The sequence below is a fragment of the Platalea leucorodia genome (assembly GCF_965183815.1).
Source record: "Platalea leucorodia genome assembly, chromosome: 2".
NCBI lineage: Eukaryota > Metazoa > Chordata > Aves > Pelecaniformes > Threskiornithidae > Platalea > Platalea leucorodia.
Window position 1 is genome coordinate 58125013 of NC_138824.1, and position 23941 is coordinate 58148953.

Sequence of the window (23941 nt, forward strand, 5' to 3'; positions counted from 1 at the left end):
CTCCTCAGCAAGGCTTTAGGTGCAAGGCCAGGAGCTCCCAACCCTTTCTGCTGGGAGGAAATATGGGAGGAATATCTCAGTGACTTAAAGCTGGCTCCTGTTTCCCAGGGCCTGAGAGATTTTATGGCAAGGAGGAAGAGGTGTGGGCAGTGCAGGCAGAGCACGACATGCTCCATTAACATCTGACCAGTTGAATCTGAGAAGTCAGTTAGGTTTTTCTCCTTCATTTATCTAAACTGTTTAATAGGCTATTAATTTGGGCCACAAGCACCATTTTCCAGCCAAAAAAATTGAGCTCATCTTCCCACACCCCTTTAAATGTTTGTATTACAAGTTTCCAGATGTTTCTGTAAATTCTGATGGAAGGTGGCAAATGGAGAACCATCAGTTTCCCCCCTTGGTCAACCATTAAGCACTGCAGAGAGCAATGCTAGGGCAAGCCAGGATAGCCATTTCTACCCTAGGAAGCCCTATCAGGTAGTGTGAATCCGCATTTTGGGACTTCTCCATGTGCTAGAAAGGAAAAGCATTACGTACTTTCCAGAAATGCAGGCAGACTTACTTTCTCCCAGGGAAGCCAGTAATTTGGCTCCCAGTTCACAGGCACTTCTGAGGAAAGCTGCTGCTCAGTACTACCAGATGTGGTTGAGAAATATGCGACTGGTAATTTGCAAGAAACCGCTCTTAGATCTTAGCATATGAAAGGAGAAGGCTCAATCAGGATTCATGGAAGGCAATTTGAAAACCTGTAATAAAAAGCACTCAGGGAGGTGTAGGAAGATGAGCTAAATGTTCATTTATTAACCATTTTTTGTTTGGGAAGTAGTACTTGTGGTCAGGAAGAACAGCCTGATAAACAGTTTATATAAACAAGACAGCAGTCCTTATCTGCCTTCTCAAATGCACGAGTGCTGACTATTCATCTGGTTCTGCATGAAGAGGGATGAAGAGGACAGTTTCAAAAGTGTCTTTGTCCTATGTACAGAAATGAAGTATGTATTTGTAGTATAAACCTCAGAGTCATGCAATGTGGATTCCCGAGACCAAGACGTTAAGAGAGGCTTGCTGCCAGCGCATTACGCGCGCTTTCAAGAGGACAGTTTGCATTGCTGAAGTCACTTTTGGGTGCTTCTGGGGATTAGAGCCATGCTACACCCAAATGAATTTGAAATGGTGGGAGAGACATAGCTTGTCCAGGATCTGTTAGTCACACCCGGAGCCATGTTACATTCATCTCTGCGGCTCTCCCAGGCGGGATGTGCCCAGGAGCATTGAATCATAGAATCGTCTCGGTTGGAAAAGACCTTCAAGATCATCAAGTCCAACCATTAAATTGCCTCTGACGAGGTGCCACAGCAAGGTATGAAATGTTGTTGTGTATTCAGTATATTTCCATGTGGTGGTGTTACTTGCTCTGATCTCTTACCATTTAAAAGCATTACTGATGCATGCTTGGGTTTCTCCCACAACAGGGATAGCCAGCCCAAAGTCTTTAAATGTGTGCACGCTCCCCGAAGGCTTGGTGGGACTCTGGGAAGCTCTGGTGGCTTCAGCAGTACATTGCTTACGCTCTGAGCAGTGTCTCATGCACCACTTACTGCCGGCAAGGACAGCTGCAGCATCAGCTGGAACGGGCAGGGCAAGAAGAGGCACTGTGCAATAGCAGGGTGTGAGCAAGGAAGAGGGTGTTTTGCTTTTATTGACTCTGCTTTTCCAGTTACAAAACGTTCCTCTTATTTAAAAGGCAGTTTTGATGGGGAATGTTTAAGGTATTTCTTAATATTAGAACTTTAGTTAATAATACTCTTACAAAGTCAAAAGTGTCTTAAGTACTCAAAGACAAGCTATAGTATCCAGGAGGGAGATGCTGTTCCTGAGCGTGTAACAGAAGGTCACACACTGTAAGTATCATTTGCTGCAATTGATTTTTTTTTTCTGCAATTGAAGGGCTGCAATCAAAGTTTTTTATGTTCACGGGGGGCTGGGGGGCAAATCTCTGTTGAGATATCTTTCTCTCCTCCTTTGCCTTCCCACCATCCCCATCAAATTTCTGTTCCTGCTACGACCATTCCTAGATGACTGAGAATAGTATGGGCTGACTTGAGATTTCTTTCCATTCATTTTTCAATGATGTACACTGAGAAGTTTATGTAATTCGAAAATCCAACATAGCTGCTTGCGTAGTCCCTGTAAGTCGAGCTGGTGGCCATTTTTAGTAATATATAAGGTAGTGTCTGAGTTTCTTATTGGGTATAAAAGTCTGTCTCCTCCTCTTTGCTTGCAGTTGTACACTTTCATTACTATAAAAAGGAAGGGACTATTTGGATAAAAATGGGAAATGAGCTTATTATAGAAAAATATCTCTGCTATTCATAGAATCATAGCATCTCCACTATTCAGCATGATTTTCAGTGGCTTTAGACCTCCCCACACAATGGCAGTGGAGTGACGGCACATTACGTGTGGGGAAAGCAGTTCCTACATCTTCTATGGAGCTGGGGGTCATAAATCAGCTCCTGATGAAAATTTGTAAGAACCTAGTCCCTGAGCTCTGTCCCTTGTCACTGGCAGATAGATACCATGTTCAAACAGTGACCCGTGAACACAAGGAGTAAGAAGAACAGTTTAGCCATCGATGCACAACAAATGAGCAGCTTCTTCCCCCAGCGAGCTGAGTGTTGTTATTCAAAACATACACCGCAGGGAGAGCTCCCTTCTCTGCTGCTGTGCTTTGGGCTGTTGAAGCAGTAAGACACCATCTGATGGATCAGGTGTTTGGTTTTTATTTTAATATTCTGTGTATTTGGATGCTCTTTTCTTGGGGTTTCTTTTCTTCTTGTTTACTTGGGATTTGCATGTTGAGGAGCTGGGGAAGAGGGCAGCTCAGTGTAGGGGTTACTGTGGAGTCCCGGTGGAGAGCTGGGGTGGAGCGGAGGATGGGGTTCAGGAGGCAGATGTGAAGCTGCCGTGTTCCCCTATGCCTGGCTTCAACTTTCCCTGCCTTGCTGCTCCGCATCACAGTCTACTCTCGTATGCACTGTGCCCAGTGGGAAAATCATCTCTGTTGTGAGAGGCAGCGTTTGCATGGAAATAGAAAGCCAAAGCAGGGAGAATGGCTGGAACAAGGAGCAATACCTGGCCATCACATTTCTGGATTTTCTTAGGGTTTTATTTCTTCCAGCAGTACGCATCTGCCTGCAGCACAGGTTATCTCTGTTGGCCTGGACTGAGGGCTCTGGTACAATTCAGCTCTTCACTGTTTAGCCAGCAGCTGGAGAGAGGCTGTTGCTTTTGGGGAACCCCCTTCTCTCCCTCTTTGTCACTTTGCTGACATGCAGAGTAAGATTTGAAAGCCCTCAAACTGTTTAAAAAAAAAAAAAGCCTTGGACCAGTCTGTGGCCAAAGCCAATGAAGGGGAAAGTTCCTGATGCCGTGTGACTGATGTGATGAGATGCTGTGCAAGCAGTCAATGCTGGCTGTGCTGAAGAGGGGCCAGGGGGTCAGCTTTTAGGAAATAAGGACCTGACTGTTCAATGAACAACTGCACTAAATATTAGCTGAAGTTCACAAAGTCAGTGGAAGCATTCAATATGACTTTAGTAGGCTTGGGGTCAGCCTTTGAGTAGCTAGCTAATAGATAAGAAATTTGCAACGAGTATTCCAGCCAGCCTCTATTGTAGCCTTGAGATCAGAAAAGCAATTTCTGTTTAGAAATAGCAGTCTGTAGTGATGTACTTAATATTTATCTTGGCAGTAAATCAGAAAGTTACCAAACTGATGAAGTCCATTAGATTAAATCAAATGTAGAGACGTAACAAAGGATCCAGGCAATGCCAGAGGGTTGGAGAATAACGCATAAAGCAAGAATTCTTCTAGAGATAATTACCGAATACCATGTCGTTTACTGGCAGCAGCACAAATTCATCTGGCTTTGACATTTCTGGGATTGTGTGGAATGGCGCAGCGTGAACCATTTGGGATGGGATGCTGCGTGCTGGCTGCACGGGTGGAGGGCGACTTTCCCTTGCTTCCTGACGGTGTGGTGCTGCTGCCTTGGACTTCAAGTGTTGTTTTCAGCTAGGGACACTTTGATATGCACCACTTTGAGCAGAGCTTTAGTGGCTGGAAAGTTATATTTACAACCTCTCAGAGGAAATCTCAGTGGGGAGAGCTGCTGGATGGATAGGACAGGGGGGAAGGGAAAGGCAAGGAACAGCATAGCGGGGAGGTGACTTGACAGACAGAGGCTTCCTGGAGAGAGAATTTGGACTTTTATCCTCAGGTAATGTGGAGACTCTAGTGTTCTAACGACCATACATACCTCTGCTGTTCCTTGCAATATAGACCATTTCTTGGGCACGTTTTGACTATGGCGGTGTTTATATAATGTAGTGCTTTTGCAAAACTGGCGATGCTAATTGAAGTTGCCATTGACATAAACCAACTTCCTACCCCTGTGTAACCTTTGGATTCAGAAAAAACATGAAAAATCTTGCAGAGAACTGTATTTTTCTTGCTGAAATAGGCATGTGAGTGCCTGGGAGACTTAACACAATAGGAAATAATTAAAGACAGCCTATGAAACTGGATATTGTTCAAATTAACGTGGAGCGATCCCTTGTTTATCAGCTGAGTGTCTTTGTCTTTTGAAGGATAAAACAGGAGATGTTACCGTGTAGGATTCACAAGCTGCACCCTCCACATTTCCCAGTTAGAAAAGCAGTGTCGTGGTTTAACCCCAGCCAGCAACTAAGTACCACCCAGCTGCTCGCTCACTCCCCGCGGTGGGATGGGGGAGGGAATCGGAAGGGTAAAAGGGAGAAAACTCATGGGTTGAGATAAAGACAGGTTAATAGGTAAAGCAAAAGCCTCGCACGCAAGCAAAACGAAACAAGAAATTCATTCACTATTTCCCATGGGCAGGCAGGTGTTCAGCCATCTCCAGGAAAGCAGGGCTCCATCACAGGTTAACAGTTACTTGGGAAGACAAACGCCATCGCTCTGAACGTCCCCCCCTTCCTCCTTCTTCCCCCAGCTTTGTATGCTGAGCATGACGCCATACGGTATGGAATAGCCCTTTGGCCAGCTGGGGTCAGCTGTCCCGGCTGTGTCCCCTCCCGACTTCTTGTGCACCCCCAGCCTCCTCGCTGGTGGGGTGGGGTGAGAAGCAGAAAAGGCCTTGACTCTGTAAGCACTGCTCAGCGATAGCGAAAACTTCCCTGTGTTATCAGCACTGTTTCCAGCACAAATCCAAAACCTAGCCCCATACTAGCTACTGTGAAGAAAATTAACCCTATCCCAGCCAAAACCAGCACAAGCATGCAGAGAGATTATCCAGCATGAACATAACCATGTTCAACTTTGCAAAACAAAATATATGTCTGAATATGCTTCTTTTCATGTAATAATATGGATTTAAAAAAAAAAAAATTCTGTGTCTTACCAGTGAAAGTATATTCCTAACAACAGCTGCATTCTCTATGATTTGGTGAGTGTGGGACCTCTCTGGGTAAATTGCTGGTACTAAGGAATGGAGAGATTTACGACCTGGTTATCCACTTAGTCCTTCACCACACAGGATTTTTTTGAAAGTGTGAACTACTGCAAGTGGGTGAAAACCAATATATCCCTTTAGCATAACATAAAACAGAGCTCCTGTTATCCTTGGGTTCATTTAGAGCTTGACTATATTTCTGTCCTTTTCCAAGGTAGTGCATTTCTTTGGCGGAATTGCAGTTGCTCGCACCAGGACTGCATATGTCTCCCAATACTCAGATGTGGGATTTGAACTGAATTTTAAAAATTGAGGACAGCGGGAAACTTGAATGCAGTATTAGAAGTTGGAAAGGGGAGGGGGACAGTACTTCTCCCCACACCCCCCCTGGTGATTTTCATTTGAAAACCTGACGTGGTTGGAACAGATCTGTAACAGTTAGGTTCTTATATTCATTTTTCCTCCTGTGTTTTCTAAAAGACGTGTTCGGATTCAGTCAGAGTGCGGTATCCCTGCCTGTCTCACACATGGGTTTTAGAAGCAGGAATATCTTTTTCATCAGGAGCTGGGTTTCTCCCAAATAGAGCACCCACCCAAGTGCAGCTGGCTGGGTGGGAGGGAGCAGTTTGCTTTTTTGATACCAAAAGTGACACACTGAAATAAAATTACTGCCAGTATGTAACACTTATGAGTCAAACCCAGATGCTGGACGGATTTTTTCTTTTGTCCCACTGACCCTTGCACAAGCAGAAAGCTTTTCAGAGGAGGAACACCTGTGGGTCCTGTGCCGGGGTGCAAGTCTTGTTTCTGAACAGAATTATCCTTCTGCTCTAAGCCCACGTATTGTCATGGGATTTTGAGGTCTTCCTTTTTCTCATTTCCAGCCTTCTCCGGTGTGTTTAAAAATGCTAGCAATTTTCTTTAAAAGTCTAATCCTTCTGGTAAGTGTCGGCCCTCTCTGTTGTTAGGAGTGCAAGCCAGGCTGGGTGAAAGGTGTACTGTACCTGGGAATTACGTGTCCGTCAGGAAGAGTCCTCTCAGGCTCCCGAGCGAAGGAGAGTGCTAGTCAGGATTTTAAAAGAAATGAGCTATTGGGTTCCTTTCTGTGCTTATAAGTGATCATGTGGTTTTATTGCATGACTGAAATGTGTGATATTTCTGTTGCTGACAGGGAAGGCCGCTCTAATGCTCACATTAAAGGAGATTACCAAAGAATCGGAGATGTTATGCTAAAGAACATCCAGAGTATGAAGGTAGGAATGATCCTATAACTATTAAGATTTGATGCGCATTAACATTAGTGTGCTTTTCATTTTCATATGATGTTGCCTCTTGTGCTGGTTTTTGCCAATTGTAATCAAGGCTTATGCTATAAAAGTTTCCTTTGATGAAGTAACAAGTGTTTGGTGAGCCCTGAAATTTCAGAATTGCAAGCTGATTTTAAACTGTCCAGCCCCTTTCCTCAGTCCACTCTCCAAATATATGAACAACAAACACAAAAGTTCAGGAACATTTCATTTCCAGTTCTTTTTTTCTTTCAAATAAGAAGGCAAAACATCGGAATTTGTATGGCTGAAGAGACTGTTGAGACGCCGAGTGTGCCTACTCGTGTGCACCAATATAAGTGTTAAGATATTGCAGGAGTAGTGACTGTAACCCAGATATTGATTTGATTTGGAAAACTTATATTTGTGCTCTGTGGTGCCAAGTTAGATGAAAGGTTTTGGAATAATTGCCTTTGATCCCTTTAAAGCTAAAAGCAAAAATACATGTATGAAGTGTAAATCTAGGTGTAATGTTCAGCGGGCTTTGCATCTGTTCTTAGTCTGGCCAGAGCAGTATTTTTGATGCTCTGTGTTACTGAACAAAGAGCATGGAAGGCAGGCATGGGAGCCTTTGAAAACCCTATGGACTTTCACAGTATGGATGAATCACACACAGCTCCCCTTATTAATGTGGCTATGCACCCAGGTCAGTGTGTGGCAAAACATGGCGCTGCATCTTTGGCGTGTGGATCTCAAAGTGCTTTCGAAACTATCCGACAAACCTTTCCTTGGTGATTGCCACTTCAGCATTCTGCAGTTACTAAGTGGAGCAGCCTTGAGTCCTTGGCTGGAGGCAAGAGCAGTTTAATCTTTACAGCTCTCCTGAGAGGTTAGTTAGTACTAGGCTTATCTTTCAGAAGGATGGAGAGAGATGAAGAGAGGTTAAGTGATGTGCAAGTGATGATACAGCAAATCAGAAAGAGAATGTAGAAATTTTGGTTTATAGTCCCCAACACAGACAACTTTGTCACCAATAAGGCGGCCTTACCCTTTCGGACGGTACTTAGCAGGAACTGCTTTTTCCCCTCAAGACACAGTTCAGAGGCATTGGAAGACACGCAGGGGGGACTTTTCTACCTCCATCCCTGCTCTCAAGAAGTACGCACCTTTTCACAGTTTTTGGAATCTCAGCTTCTGACAGACTCTGCTTCTGCTCTCGGTACCTTGCAACATTAAATTGTCTGTCCTTCACTGTCTGCAGGTCCTTCTGTGGCACTAGTTTAATGGCAGCGTACAGTCCTCACCGTAACTTAGGCCTGTCAGTGTGCTTTACGTTCGCCATTCTCCCTTTCCCGTCAGAGGATTTTGTTCTCTCTGCTTTGAGAACCGCTACCACTGATAAGCACAGATATTTGGAGGAAGGAGGCAAAGCCCAGTTTGACTTAAAGAACTGCACTGGAAACAGTAAAGTTAGTTAAAACTACATTTTTATCATGAGACCTGTTAAAAGACCTGAAAACTGTCACTCCCTGTTTAATTAACTTAGGAAGGAGGTTAAGAGCAAGTAATTAATGGGCAGCCTCTGTAGTAGTCCAGAGGGTCTGCTGTGTCTTCGCTTGACTTACAGGCTGGTAAAATGAATATGCAGTGTATGGAGGAAGCGGCTTGCCTGTAGGGAAGGTGTATTCCTGGTAAGGATGTCACAAATCACAGGAGAGAGGGAGTTGATTGGAAATGTGTCAAAAAGCACGAGCTTTAGATTAAGCCAAAGCGTCCTCTGAAGTCCTTTCAGCATCGCGTTCAGTTTCTTTTTGTTGCTGGTTAATATACTACCATGTACTGGGAGGCTTTATTTGGCTGCTCAGAGCAGCTCTGTGCATCCTGAAGAACCAGCTTACCTCTTCCAAAACACAAATGAAGCCCCTGTGTTAATTGTTCAAAAAAAATACTGCTGAATTGTTTTAAATGGGAATCGTGAATGCCTGGGATACTGGGACCTAAATGAAGTTACGTATGTCATACAAACCTCATTCACTTGCTGGTGCATAACTCCTCTGCTGCCAGTGGGATCACCTTAAAGACTGCACTAAGGAGAAGAGGACGTAATCCAAGGATGAAGAACTCCTAACATACCTGTTTCTGTCAGACAGCTCCTCTGTTTTTTGCATTTGATCGGATTCCCAGGAGATGCAACTTCTCGCTAATAACAGGAGAGCAGAAGCTGGAAGTCCATTTGCCTGCATCTCAGTTCCCCAAAAGCACCAGAGGGAACTGGGGCAACTAAATCCCTTCATCCTCCTAGAAAATCCCATTTTGTTTCCTAGCTCTGCCTTCGCATTGTCTGGCTCTCTCCCTGTTGCACCTATTGCATGAGCTATGTTCATATCATCTCCTTGCCTTTGGATTTCTCACTGATATCAGACTTAGTTTGGTTTACTCATGTACTTTTGTTTTGCAGGGAACGCAGAGGGGGTGGGGGTGTGTACTTCAAACGAGTAATGCCGTTTCTCCTTTTCAAGTGAATATCAGAACCATTGTGTTGCGCAGTGATGTTGTTTGCAAAAATCCCAACTGCTGTGCTAGTTGGATTTTTTTATTGGAATAGGTTTGGGCTGAGTCATGTCTCACAGTGATTGCTAATGGCTCTACCACATGCTCTTTTCTTTGTGCATATAAGCAACTGGCAATTCACCTGTGGAAGCACAATGAGATTTTAATGGAATTGGAGAACGGGATCAAGAACTCTCGCAAGCTGGAGACCTTTTGCAGGGATTTTGAGCTACAGAAAGTCTGCTACTTGCCTCTCAATACCTTCCTTCTCAGACCTCTACACAGGCTTATGCACTACAAGCAGATAATGGAGAGGCTTTGCAAACACTACCCACCAAGCCACATAGACTTCAGGGATTCAAGAGGTAAGAAAGAGAAAAGAAACCAATTCCTGGAGCTGGGGAATGGCATCCAAATCCATTAAAGGTGCATGGTGAACAAAAAAAAAAAAAAAAAAAATCTTTTTTTTTAAGCCTACATTGAAAGAGGATTGAGATGCAAAATCCAGCACCCAGAAGACCAGAAATGGTAGGATTAAGGTTGCTCTTGTATACATATTATGCCACAATCTGGACAAGTACTTGGAAGAGAAATCTGCTGGGGGTTATTAAACACACAGAAATGACAGGCAGTTCAGGAAGCCGCTTGAACTGAAAACAGTTGGGAGGTTGGGAGAGAGCACAGGGAATGTACCATATGTGCTTGGCTTGTTCCTAGCTTTCCCTAGAGATCCGCTAGGAACACAGAATATTGGCCCAGGTGAACCCTTGGTCTGACGCGGTATAGCTGCTGTTATTATGTCTTTAAGTGCTATTTGTCTTTTCTCCAGACATACAATTTGCTCTACTACCATTTCCATGATTTGTTTCAGGAACTCAAAAGCTGCCAACGTGGTTTTCTTTCCAAATGTGAAGAAATTTTCCTCCTGCAGTCTGAACTCGCTCCCTGCTATTTCTTTTTGATGATTTGTTTTCCTCCTTTCTTACCCTCGTCCCCCACCCCCATTGTAAGCTATCTACATTTAAAGATAACTATGTTATCTCTACAGTTAGCATTCAGTGCAGATCCACGGAAGGAGCTGGGCAGGGAGCAATGCTCGGCATGACTGCTCCCAGCTGTAGGTGTTAGCTGAGTGAGCTGGCTAAGTTCCCTTAGATGCCGTGCGATGAGACCCACAGCAGGCAATGCACAAAATGCGGAGGTAACTTGACCTGTAGCAATAGGAAATGCCACAGAGGTCTGTGGCACTGAAGTGCTGCATGACACAGATGTTTGCCTAAATGTAGCTACTGCCTGAATGACCTCAAGGAATGCAGCAAGTATAGAATCATAGAATCGTTAAGGTTGGAAAAGACCCTTAAGATCATTGAGTCCAACCGTTAACCTATCACTGCCAAGTCCACCACTAAACCATGTCCCTAAGCACCACGTCTACCCGTCTTTTAAATACCTCCAGGGATGGAGACTCAACCGCTTCCCTGGGCAGCCTGTTCCAGTGCCTGACTGCCCTTTCGGTGAAGAAGTTAGTGCCTTCATTTCTTTTAGCCAAGGCTAGATGATGAGGATGATGTGTCCATTCCTACCTCCCCAGAGAGTGCATCAGCCATCGAGGTTTGATTCCTGCTCCACATTTGAAATGGATACGAACACAGGATTTCACAGGGGTGAAAATAAGAGAGCATGAGAAAGACAGTGTGACTCAGGGACACCATCACTCTGGGATCAGTCTCTTACTAAGGGGTTTGCAGATTTTTGTTAAAGGCCAGAGTGTAAAGGAAGCAGAAAAAAAATGGGAGGTGTGGATGTGAATCCCAGCAGAGAGCACAGGTCTCGCACTAACAGGTGGATGAACTGCGCACTGAGCAATGGTGTAAGAAGGAAGAACCGCTGTTACTGTTCCCTTGACTGTATTTTTTTAACACAAATAGCTGTAACTCTTTTTCTAGCACCAAAGTCGGTCAATCGGTGTGTTTGGCCCGTTCAGAGACTGCCCGTCTGTTTAGGTGTATCACGGTTGGTGCTCACATACGTGATGGCACAAGGAGCCAGTCCACGAGCTGGTGCCCCAGAAAAGATCAAGTGGTGAAGTGATTTTCAGCTTAGTTCCCTGAGTTGACTCACTGCGTTGTTGGCGCAGCAAGAAGACAAGACACGGGAAGCAGGTCGGCAGCAGCCTGCGCTTGATTTGGCTTCTGCTACCGCGGAGTGGGGCTTCGTAGTGTCTGCTTCCTCTTGTATTCCACCTGATCCTCCTTCACACAGCAAAAATCCCCTTCGAAAAGGGAGATTTTCCATAGGAAAATCACTCCCAGGTGTTAGGTCACTCGTTGTTGGTAGTCTCTTTGGAGAGAATGAAGTAGAGCCGTGGTGCGACTCGGCGACGTGCAGCTCTTTCAGTTGTTCTCATTACGGGGACTGAGGGCAAACCCCAAGATTACTGGCTTGACGTCTGAGATGATACAATAAATGATGCTGCCATTTCGTGGTGTTTTCAAATATGGACCTGACCCAGTGTGTTGCAGGCTGTGGAAAAAATGCATTTTTTTTTCAAGCATAGAGAAGATCCCTAGATTAATTGGAGATGTAGGAAATTAAGTCCTTTAGGAGAAGCTGTTCATTGGTGCTGTGAATTGACTCGAGTATTCCTACAAAGTTCCTGTGGCTAAAATAGAGCAAACTTTTGGTTGAGGAAATAGACTGTCTCTACATTACCACACTCCACCCTCTCCCCTCCACTCCATAAGATGATATCCAGAGTTTGTGTGGTTTTTAGTCTGCCTGAGTAGTTTTACACTGTGAAGGAGAAGGGTAACAGAAGAAGGGCGATGTTCATGAGCTGGGTGCCGCAGACAAAAGCCATCTTTCTTTTTGAACGTTCTTGTGAATTTTTAAAAAGCATTTTATGGTTTTGTCCATCTAGCTGCTTTGGCTGAGATTTCTGAAATGGTGGCTCAGCTCCATGGCAATATGATAAAGATGGAGAACTTCCAGAAGCTGCACGAACTCAAGAAAGACTTGATAGGCATAGACAATCTGGTGATACCAGGAAGGGTAAGTAGCAGAGTTGTGATCGAGGTCTGATACAATTTCAAAGCATTAGGCGTGTTTTAGAAACCTGTTTCTTAGGAGCAACTGTGAAATTGCCTTTCCTCATATGAACCACCAAAAACTATCAAATGTAAACATAAGAATACCATAGAAAACAGCAGCCTTTAAAGTGGGAAGAAGCAGTCACCTTTATTACCTTTTACTGATTTTAGTAGGTTTATCTTATGTATAGGTTTGGACAGTTGTAGGCAATTCCGAACATCTGTTACAACAGAGGCGGTAAAAATGTGTTATTTATCACAGTGTTCAAAGCTTGAGCAGTTGCACATTTCCTCATTTCTTGCTGCCCTTAACTTGTTTTTTTTCCCAACCCTTGCTACTAGAGCATAGCAGATTAAAGGAAAGTAAGACATTTGCACTGGAGGACCTTCGGCCCTTTCACGATGCCTAGCTTTGAAACTCCTGGCCCTGGGGACGAGCAGTCTCTTTAGTCTACATGTAATGTTGGGCAATAATTTTTGAGACGGCGTTGCCTTAAGTAAACACTTTTAATTGTGTTATAAAAATACCAACATCTCTTCTTACTTGTCATGCTCTTCAAAAAAGGGCAGCTTATTTCAGAATAAACGAGCCTCAGTGTAATATTTGTAGCCTTTTTTACTTTTCTAGGTGCACGTATCTGTGTGTGCAAACTTGAGAGTTGTCTGTTGTTGAAGTGATTTCCTCCCCGCTCCCCTGACTTTTGTGTGTAATACACAAAAACAGTACTTGTGGCAACTGAAATGCTGGGAAAAACGCAGCGCTAGACTGTTCTTGCCCCTTACGCATTTCTGGGTAACAGCTTGGAAAAAAATATTGGTTTTGCATTGAACTGCAAATACGGCAGCGCCTGAACTTGCCCTGCAGCCTGGCCACCCAGCCCTGGTGCACTCCTGCAGGCTGGCCGGGCCACCGCTCAGCAAGAGCCCCAGCCTGGGGTCTGCTTGCCGTGCCGTGCCCGTGGCTAGTGCCACAGCGGGGTCGTGGCAGAGAGGCAGCTTGCCGAGCTCTCTAGGGTGTAATTCATTTTTCATTTAAGGGTTCAAACATTTAGAAAAAGGGGGTTGAAGTTGATGTGCCGTTGAGAAGGCAGCACCGAGCATGGGTAGTTCTCCATTTGTGGCTGTTCCCCACTCCCTCACTTTGCCTCTTCCCTGTCTCCCAAGCCGCTGCCATGGCTTGTGCCTCCTTCCAGTGATCCACAGACCGTTCACTTCCCTGGCAGGCCCCGCAGGACATTTCACAGCCAGTGCATCTCTCTATCGCATGAAATTTAATGCCGTCATCAGTTGTTTCTGCTACCCTGTTCTATTTAAAGACAGAGCAGTCTTCCTCTGCTAGGAAGTTCAAGAAGGCGGCAGAGGAGGCGCAGAGGTTGTTTGCCTGCCAAGGCAAAAAGCATTGGCCACCACGCTCTGGCACATGCCCAAGATGTCGCTGCTTTCCAGCCCTTCGGCCGCTCTTCTGACTCCAGCTGAAGTCCCTGCCCCGGCGCAGGGACAGGGCTGGGAGGCAGTGGCTGGGTTTACCCGAAGGCGGCTGAGCTCCATGTCTCAGCGGAGAAGTCTCCTGTTAGGCCGGTGATTCAGCTGTCCTAAAGGCAGCTGTAGGTAACCATCCTCTTCGCGTTGCCCCAGACTGGGGCACCGAGCTGGTTCCTGTGTTGGATGTTAAAACGTCCCGTGGTCGGCTGGGCTTGCCGATCGCAATGACCTGCAGCTCTTGATTTGCGTGTTCGCACGGGGCTTGCCATGGTGGTGCTAAGCCTGCTAGTGACCATTAGGTGGTACCGTATAAATAGTAATTATGATCAGTATTCTTTGGTGGCCAACAACAGCTACCAGTGGCCAACAACAGCTACCAGTGGCCTCTCTGGTAACACGAGCTTACCGTGATACAGGGATAACCACCTCTAGCCACTTTTTCCACCCCTTAGCCCTTAGGCAGTGCAGGTAGGGGGACTGGACACGTCACAGCAACCCTAAGGCAACCGGAGTCTCTCTCTGAACAGATTAATCTTCAGCAGCCAGTTTATTGCTAAGCTGCAGGTGATTCTGATACTTTATGTGCCTTTTACATGCACAATTATGAGTAGAATGACCCTTGAAAGACTGTAATAAATAAATATAAACCTCTTGGCAGAAGCTGGAGGGAGTGACTGAAAAATTATATTTTCATGCGTTTCAGATAAGTGGAAGGCTGAGTTATGGTATAGTTCACATTAAGTCCAGGAAATCCGGCATTTTGAAAGTTTCAGATCTGCTACTTTTCCTATAAACATTTATCCCTAAACACTCTTAAACAGTTTGATCTGAATTAATGTACTGTATTATACGACAGGGATGGTACTAGGATAACTCACACTGCCAGACAAATTTCCTTCTTTTTCTGCTGCTGCCGGTGATGTTGATTTGTGTAGCTGATTTTACATCTCAGTGAAGGGCTGCGTATGCCATACGCACAACCGAAGCTTATCAGTGGCTAACTGATAACATACAGGCCAACTTCTCGTTTGTTTTTACATCATTTGTAACATGAAAAATACTCATTCAAAACTGATGAAAGAGGGAGCTGTCTGAAGGAATCAATGTTAGGTAAAGAAAATTTTGCTTAGTTGAATTTTCTTAAAATGAATGAAAGACTATGAAGGAGTTTATCCTAAAGACAGTTACGAGTGGAAAGAAATTATCCTACAAATAAGATTTTTAACATATGTAATAAAGAAAACAAAAAGCCTTGGTGACTGATACTCAAGTCAGTCCTATGACCAAGTAGTCATATTTATGTTTGGATAATTAAAAATCGTCATTATTTTTGCAGAAGATATGTATTTGTTTTGTATTTATTTCCCACAGGAGTTCATTAGACTGGGCAGTCTTAGTAAGTTGTCTGGAAAAGGTTTACAGCAACGGATGTTCTTTCTGGTAAGCAAGAAGACATTTTTTCTTTATATAATGAAATGTGACTATAGGCAACCATTAGGCAAACTGTTAGACGCAAATTGTGAATTACAGTAAGTTTCTTTAAACATTTAAGTTAACATAATACATCCCCTATGTAACCGGTTGTTAAGAACTTATGTTTCTGTCCAAACCCAATATTCTCTTCGTAACTGCTTCTTACAAAGACAGAACTACTTATTTTTATATGGCACTGTGAATATCATGATAAAATACCTCCTAGCACATTGTCTTAAATAAAAGGAGAGTCGTAATAAAATGGAAAGTGGCACCAGGGTTAGTGATCATGTCCAGAAAAGAAGATAAAGAGTAACTTCTGGTGATAGGAACGATAATCAGAACCAAGTTTCTCCACAAACCATCCAGTTTCAGCCCACAAGTGCCCAGCATGTTGACAGATCTGCCTTTACCTGGAGATACTTTTTGGAGCTCTCGCACTAGGAAAGGTTATCTCCTCCCACCATCCCTCGCAGCATTTTCAGGTTACAACGATCTCACTCGGTCTCCGGTCTACAAGAGCCGCCCAGATGGTTCTTCCTCTCTTTTCTTCCCGGCCAGCTGACTTGCTCCCAGGCCCCCCATCCTGCTGCGGCTCAGCCCTTGGTGCCGGGGCACGGGGATGCCCAGCAGCAGGCATGGATTTTTCTAGTCCAGTGTTACAGGGTGAAACATTAAAGAATCAGTGCGGTGTGGCGGGAAGACTTCCTTGGCTTCTTGCATGCAAAAGGTGAAGTCAGTGGGTGTGTAGAAAAGCTCGTGAGTGTGCTAGGTTTTACGAGATCTTTGACCATTAATCTTTAAGATGAGCCAAAGAGATAACCACTAAATCTGCCTGGGTAGGGTTATCCTCTGCCTTTAAAGGCACTAAAGAGGAAGCCTGATGAATACGGTGCATGTTTGCTTGCATACCACAATTCTTGTTCCGAGGTGATACCTCGATATTGTACCCGTATAAAACATAAAAAAAATTGAGACTAGACTCTGAAGTCAGTTGCTCGCACTGTCAAAGAAGTCTTTGGTCTGTCCTGAGCAACAGAATCTTTTTGGAGGTAAAATCCCGAGTCGGTATTCTGGGACTCGGGATACATGTATAATCATTGGCAAAATTAAATCCCCCTCTAGTGGCCGATCCACATCACTTCATCAGGTGTTGCTGTCGGGTTGGAGATGTCTTTGGGAGAGCTCTGTTTCACACCACAGAGGAGGATTTTCTTGAGGCAGCTGTCCGCTTTAAGGAAAAACATCCTTTGGCCCAGGCAGCACAGGGGAAATATGCCATTCGTATTACGGTGCTCAACAAAATGCAGGCGGTCGTTTGACTTGCTTTTGACAACTGCTGTCACATGCAGGAAGCTCCACAACTTGAGATATTCGGTCTCTTCACCTTGATGTTTCTAACCTAAAGCCACCTACCTTGAACCAGGTCTCCCAGCTTCCTTCTGGAGTAATAGATAGCCACTTACTTACTTACACCCTGAGAGTTATCTTCCAGAGATTCAAAATGCAGCAGAGCATGAAACGTACCACTTGGTTTCACTGCTGTTGTGGCTTGTTAGTTCTGAGCCAGAGATCACAAAGGGAATATTAGAAGGCATCGGAAGATATCCAGTGGAAAATTGTGGGAACATGCCTGAGACTTACCTGGGAAGGAAGGCAGGGAAAACAACAGATGCTAGTACTGGGTACTGAAGTATTATGGAAGCCCGTATTTTGGATTCATGCATTAGGACTGCCATATAAATAGTCAGCCAGTACTGGCTAGTTTCCCGTATTTATCATTCCCATTTTTTTTTTCTACATGTGTACATGCGGACATAATTCTAATAATGCTTATTCTTGCTTTTTAGTTTAACGATATTTTGTTGTACACAAGTAGAGGCCTGACAGCATCGAATCAGTTCAAAGTCCACGGTCATCTTCCACTGTATGGCATGACAGTAAGTATTGTGAGAACTTAAGGGATTCACGCTTGAATGGCCATTGGTGGTCCCATCTGAATTGCTCAATCACTTTCTGCTGGATCGAAAGCAGCAGCAAGGGGCCGTTCTCTGATTCAGAGAAGCTGTGGTTACATTCTGCAGTGCCTGTGGGGGCTGTCTTGGGTTCGCGTGTGTTCATGCAGCCTTCTACACAGAGGTGATGATATAGCAAAAGCAGGGGGGAAAGGGCATTTTGGGGGCAGCTTCCTCATAATGCAAACTTCTCGTGAGATGGGTTCTTTATTTTTTTAAACCATAATTTAACCATGATTCTTACAAGTAATTCATCACCAATGGCTTGTAGACACTGTGCGAGGCGAGTAAACAGTAGCGACAATATGATTTCTATAACAAAAAGTTTCCTAATGTTTTCAGCTCTGTATCTTAAAGCTGAAGTAGTGGGAAACTGGCAGCAATAGGTCATTTGGAGCTCTTGTTGCAATTCTTCTGGGAAACAGCCAATTTGAGCCAATAGCACCTAGTTACTTCCTCTTCTTATACGATTTCAAAAATATTTTTGCTAGTTTCAAAGCACTTTCATTACCCCCATTATTTTCACTGGAACTTCTCATGGGTTTGTATCTATTCTGTGCTGTTTTCCTGAGAATTGAGTTAGGTAATCACAACCACAGTAACTGAATTTCTCTAAACACCTGTGAGACTTCAAGGTTTATCTAGCGTTTCTAGGAATCCGCTCAGTTATTGATGTCGACTTGGCGTGGACTTGCTCCCAACAGAACTGAGTTATGCTGCAGTGTCCAGAGCACTCCCAGCGTTTACCGTATCCGTTTGTACAATGAATCACTCTTCTGATAAAAATACAACTATTTTCCTTTTTTTTTTTTTTTTTTTTTGACACAAAGCAGATGAATCCATGCTTTTGGTTTAAGAGCTTATTGCAGAACTTACTGTTTTTCCCACTTGCAAGCCACCATTTTTTTCTCAATACCTAGCTCAAAATTATTGTTTGTGAACATTTCTCTTAGTTTTCTTTTCCCCAGTGGTAAGAGCTTCTTCAGTTGACTGTTTCGCCTTAAGAGAGACGTACCTCCTGCAATCTGACTGCATTTGGGCTTTTATCTCTCAGATAGAAGAAAGTGAAGAGGAATGGGGGGTTCCTCATTGTCTGACGCTACGAGGTCAACACCAGTCCATCGTTGTCGCTGCAAGGTAATTCAGTGGAGACAACACGCACACGTAAACTGTATTTCTCTGCAGCTTTCACGGTGGGACAGATAGAAAAGCAGAGAGGCATCATTTTGTTTGGATTTGCTCCTAAAACAATCTCAAAGGTATATTCTTTTGTGAAAGCCACTTGTTAAAAAAAAAAAAAAAAAAAAGGTGAACGGGACAAAATAGTGGCAATTGTGCAAGTCAGAACCAAAACTAAGTTATTAGGGAAAAAAACCTAGCATCTTGTGTCTGAATTTACTTACTTCAATTAAAAGCAAGCTTGGCTTGTGACTGTTTCTTAGAGTTTGCTTTCAGCCTGTGTGAAAGTGAATAAAACCTGACTTTTCATTGTTAGTACCCGCGCTGAGATGGACAAATGGACTGAGGACATTCAGATGGCAATAGACCTGGCAGAGAAAAGCAGTGGCCCTGCCCCAGAGTTACTGGCTAGCAGCCCACCTGATAACAGTAAGTAAATGCTAGAGAGTAGGTTTCATTCACTTTCGTCAGTGTGATTGGTGATTGCAAAGTGGTGAAAAATGCTGGCCGCGGGTCAAACTGACAAATTTGAAGTTGATTTTTTGAGATATATATTTATATTTATGTATGTGCCATTTTAATGTTCTTGTTGATGTTAGCAGAAAGTTTCACTGAATAGAGAAGTGACTTAACCGTAATGATTCCAGGAACTATTTAGCAAGATTTGGGCAGTGCCTGTCCTTGGAAGGTATTAAAAGCACCAACAAAGCACGGTAGTTAGTCTTTGAGTCTAACACTTGCAGAAACACGTAAAAAAAAAAAAAAAAAAAATCTACTTAACATCTGCACAAAATTATTTCTAAAACTGTGGTTTAGAATTAGTTCACAATATTGTGGACAGAATTGATTTGTTTAATTTTTCCAATTATATATGTTGTTGCATAGAGGAAGAAAGATGCTTTTTCCCTGCATTTCATAGAGTCTCCTGATGAAACTACTGTAGACCAGGAATCTGAGGACGACCTCAGTGCATCCCGCACCTCACTCGAACGTCAGTCACCACACCGTGGCAACACTACGGTGCACGTCTGCTGGCACAGAAATACCAGTGTTTCAATGGTCGACTTTAGTATTGCTGTGGAGGTATCTGCCTCAGAACGATCTGAACTGCAGCTCCAGACTCGCTCTTGAATGACAATTTCCTTTTTGCTCCTCCTTAACAAGTGCGCTGTTCCGTTGTCTCCTTCTGGGGAAGTTTCAGGCACGCCTATTTAACTGACTCCAAATGATGGCTTAAACCGTCAGTCAAGACACCTGTATCCGCTTCCCTTAGTGCATCTTTGTCAAATCAGTCAGAGCAGTAATATTCATAGAAGTAACTGTCCAAAAAAATGCTGATGCCCTTTAAAATTTAAAGCAGGTCAAACTGTCTTAATGCTTTCCCTTAGAGAGGCATTAAGTCATTGCTCGAGCTGAAAGGATATTGTCTTTAGCTGCTGCAGCCAGAGTTTTAATGTGTATTACTAACGTACTTTCTTTACCTAGCCATCTTTTCTGGAACCTTGTCTCATTGCTCAGTCTCATCTGCTTTTTCTTTATTTGCATTTCCCACCTCAGAATAAAAATCCTTTTTCCCCCCCGATCACAGCTAAGCCAATTTGATACACATTCGTTAATTCTGTACTCAACAGACGAGATGCAGACATTGACTTTTCAAAGATTAAAATGAAAGACTCCTAGTCCAGTGTAGGTTTTAGGATGAGGTGGTAAGCCTGCTTAGCTCTTCTTCCTTCACCCAAGAAAGGCTCCAGGGAGCTCCGAGTGTTTTATCAGAGTCCTCATCAAATGGAAATTTATGCTTAACGAAAACGGTAAAAAGAATCTTAAAGCTGAGTTGGCTTCTGCTCACGAGGCCGCCCTCAGACGTCGGGCCAGCGTTGCTCTAGAGAAGACGCAGTGATGCAGAACGTCGAGGTGCAAGGAGAGGCAATATTCATAGCTCCTGTAACTGCCTCTGGTTTTAAACGGAGGGTGAGCTGCTGAAACGTGGCAAGGAAAATTATTCTCTGCTAGAAAGGGCTAACTGTCGAGCCTCGTTTTGATCCCGTGCAGGTGGCGTTTCTGCTCTTTATACCCTTACATCCTGCAAGGGAGGAATGGTTCAGCATGGAACAAGGTCTCATATTTTTCCCTAAAGCAGAGGGCTTGTTATAAGCAGAGATAAAATTTAAACCGGTGACTAATTCTGACGATTAAAACACTGAGGCAAAACTTCTGGTCTGAGATCAGTGCTCGTTGTTCTTATTTTTGTTCCTCCCCGTGCCTCAAATGAATGCAAACAAAGCAGCGAAGACCAAACACACCCTGGAGACATACCTTGTTCTGTGAAAGCATCTTCAGCTCCACTGCTGTCCCATGCGTGGCAGGTTACGCTCATGCTCGCATCATTCTGTCGGTGGCTCTCACTTCAGCATTATCGTTTATTTTCTTTGTGTCTCTCCCCCCTTTCTGTCTCTCTCGTGGTAGAAGATCCTCTCTCTGTCAGTGACTGTACTTCCCTACCTGCTGGACTGATCAGTGATCAGCGGCCTGTTCCCATTTCATATGTCTGCTGGTACCGAATGCAAAGCCTGTCCTTTTATGATATCCTCCAGAGTAATGAGGTAACAGAAAATTAAGGAGTACGCCTGTAACTTAGGGCAAGGAGGCGGCAGTCCAGATATCAGAGAATGGGATGATTTAAAACAAAGGCTTTAACGTGTATCCAAGACTGGTGAAAACAGAACATTTTGAACAACATTTAACTTGTAGCAGATAAATCAAGGCCACCAGACTTTGAGTATTAAGCTTTACGGACTAAGTTATTAGCTTCTGCATTATATAAAGAGAATGATGTATTTTGATCCAGGTGAGAGCCCTTACAGTCAAGAAGGAATGGGAAGTAATTAATGGTTCCCTGAGAAGTCCCCTTCACTTGCAGGGCACAGTGATGCTGGCCTTTACACCTTCACTATGTGAAGAGCAGCTAAGAATAAGGTTAACAGTCCTTGCTTTTGAAATCTTTGAAAAGTTACCGTGTGGACTCACTGGGTACTGAGAGCTCAGTCTCTATCTGCAATTCTAAAGTATGTCATAATTTTCCTTTACATCACGAATTCATGTCAGGCTTTCTGTTTCCATTGCTCTATTTAAGTATCATTTGAAACCAACAAAGACAGACTAGGGTAACAAGGCTGACTGATGTTTGGTAATATATTACTGAAGGCCACCTCAGTTAAAAGAAATAAGTGTAGTAGCTTGAAGTTTTTGGAAGTACCCAGCTACTAACAAAAAAAAAAAACGTTACGTAAAGTACTACTTAGTAGTAAAATGCAGAAGAAAAGTACGTCCATTCAACCAAAACATTTTCACATACAACAAGGTCACGTACAACCAGATAAAAGCAGATAATTTTTCTTATGATAATTTAACGGTGGGTACCTTTCACTGTTTCATTTGGCTACTTTTGGTCTGTTTCAGAACCAGCTGTCTGGAAATCTCCTAAGAAAATTCAAAAACAGCAACGGGTGGCAGAAGCTCTGGGTGGTGTTCACCAACTTCTGTATGTTCTTCTACAAATCGCACCAGGTAACGGACTGCGCGCGCGTGGCTGGAGACGACCTTTCGGTTTTTTCAAGGCAGTAGCAGAGAGAGAAGCGGGCATCGGTGACGGATGCCGTAGGCGCGAGAAGCGGGTGCAGGGAGCAGGGCCCGTGCCCAGTCCGCTCGCTCGTCAGCCGAAGAACGCGTGCTCGTTTCCCGAGACTCGCAACAGCCGCCGCGCATATCATCCCTAAAAGTACGACAGATATCGCTGCTGCTCGGAAGTTGTGGTGCGAGTTTAAACAAGGGTTTTTTCTTGTACAAATTCGGAGATTATTACAATTAAAAACTTAATAGCGACTTAGAAATTTTGTTTACCGTTACTGACGCTTAAGTCAACCAAGAGAACAGCGGCCAACGATTACTCCATCTGAGCAAACGTCGCAATGCAGAGGCAGGGTTTTCCTGCCTAGAATCTGCTGGGCTTTTGAATCTCTACGTTCAAGCAGGGCGTAAGCACAAAATAATTCCAATTGCTACATTGTCCTTTCATTGCTATAGAAATCCTTAACAATACAGTCTCTGCACTAAAGAAAAGAAAGGAATGAACTGTAGGATATTCTACACATCAGCGGGATAAAGAAGTGATGTGCTCATACGTGCCAGTCCGTGAAGTGAGAGGACTGAAGCAGTGGAAGCTGCGGGTGGCCGGTGCGTTTCTGAAGGAGCAGGTGTTTGCAAGCCTGGGCTGAACACGCGCGGTGCTCTGCCAGCAGCAAATGATGGAGTCTTATGTTTGTCAGTTTGAAAATAGTGCAAGTCCAAGATTTCAGAGAACTAACTTATGAGGAAATACTGACGGGTCAGCCTGCGGCCGATCCTTATGAGAAGGGTCTGTAAAGACGGGCGCGCTGAAACTACCAGACAATTAAGATCGTTGCCATTGTATAAAGCTGGTGTTTTTTTCCACGCACACGTGGAAACGCGATGATGACCTTTAAATGAGCGTGTATCTGTCTTTCACTTCACTTATATGCTCGTTTTACTTCAGGGCATTTGATCTCACAGCATTTTCCATCGTTTCTTTTCAGGACAATCATCCTTTAGCCAGCCTGCCTTTACTGGGATATTCACTTACCATTCCTTCCGAATCTGAAAACATTCACAAAGATTATGTGTTCAAGCTACATTTCAAATCCCACGTCTACTACTTCAGGGCTGAAAGCGAATACACATTTGAAAGGTAAGTCCATCTTCTGTGAGAAGGAATTAAGTAAAATTCCAGGATTTTTTTTCCAAACAAGGTTGGTAGATGCAAAGTTTAGTAAATTGGTTCAGTAATACAGGCAAGTAGTTCAGCACAACTAGAGAAAGAACCCTTAAAATTTTAAAAGAGAGTTTAAACCTGCTAATGCTAGACCCAAGCGGTTGGTTTTGATAATGTGGCAGCTGTAACAGGAATCACTACGCATCCTGCGTTATGTGCAGGGATTATCCAGTCACGCTTGACCAGGCTGGCTGCACGGGGAGCCCGATGTATCGGGCGTCGGGAAGCACGTCCACAGATGACAGGACTTTTCCGTAGCTGCGCAGAATAACTTCACTCCCTCTAGTACAACTGGATGGAAAATCCACACCTGAAATAAAATTCTGATTTTATGTATTGCTGTGTATTTCTGCCACTTCAGCATGTAGTTTTTACGCCTTTCACTGAATTCCAGATACATGGAGAGCCAGGAAAGAGGCACGACTCCTCCTAAATTCTCATTTGAGGTCGTTCATACTGGGAACTAATTTAGCTCTTTTATACAAAGCATTAACGTGCCAAAAATCTTAATGTCCCCTCTCATTGAAGAAATCTGTTATTAAGTT

General features: G+C 43.9%; 1 protein-coding gene across 2 annotated transcripts in view; it reads left to right on the forward strand.

Annotated features, from left to right (window-relative positions):
• Positions 1 to 23941, forward strand: part of FARP1 (FERM, ARH/RhoGEF and pleckstrin domain protein 1) — a 218154-nt gene that overhangs the window by 192782 nt on the left and 1431 nt on the right. For both annotated transcript variants that reach the window (XM_082335882.1, XM_082335883.1), the window contains exons 17-26: positions 6666 to 6747; positions 9437 to 9674; positions 12230 to 12360; positions 15252 to 15320; positions 17204 to 17293; positions 18423 to 18505; positions 18864 to 18976; positions 19467 to 19630; positions 22007 to 22114; positions 23161 to 23312. In XM_082335882.1, the coding sequence (XP_082192008.1) occupies positions 6666 to 6747; positions 9437 to 9674; positions 12230 to 12360; positions 15252 to 15320; positions 17204 to 17293; positions 18423 to 18505; positions 18864 to 18976; positions 19467 to 19630; positions 22007 to 22114; positions 23161 to 23312 (1230 nt within the window). The remainder of the gene's footprint in view (positions 1 to 6665; positions 6748 to 9436; positions 9675 to 12229; positions 12361 to 15251; positions 15321 to 17203; positions 17294 to 18422; positions 18506 to 18863; positions 18977 to 19466; positions 19631 to 22006; positions 22115 to 23160; positions 23313 to 23941) is intronic.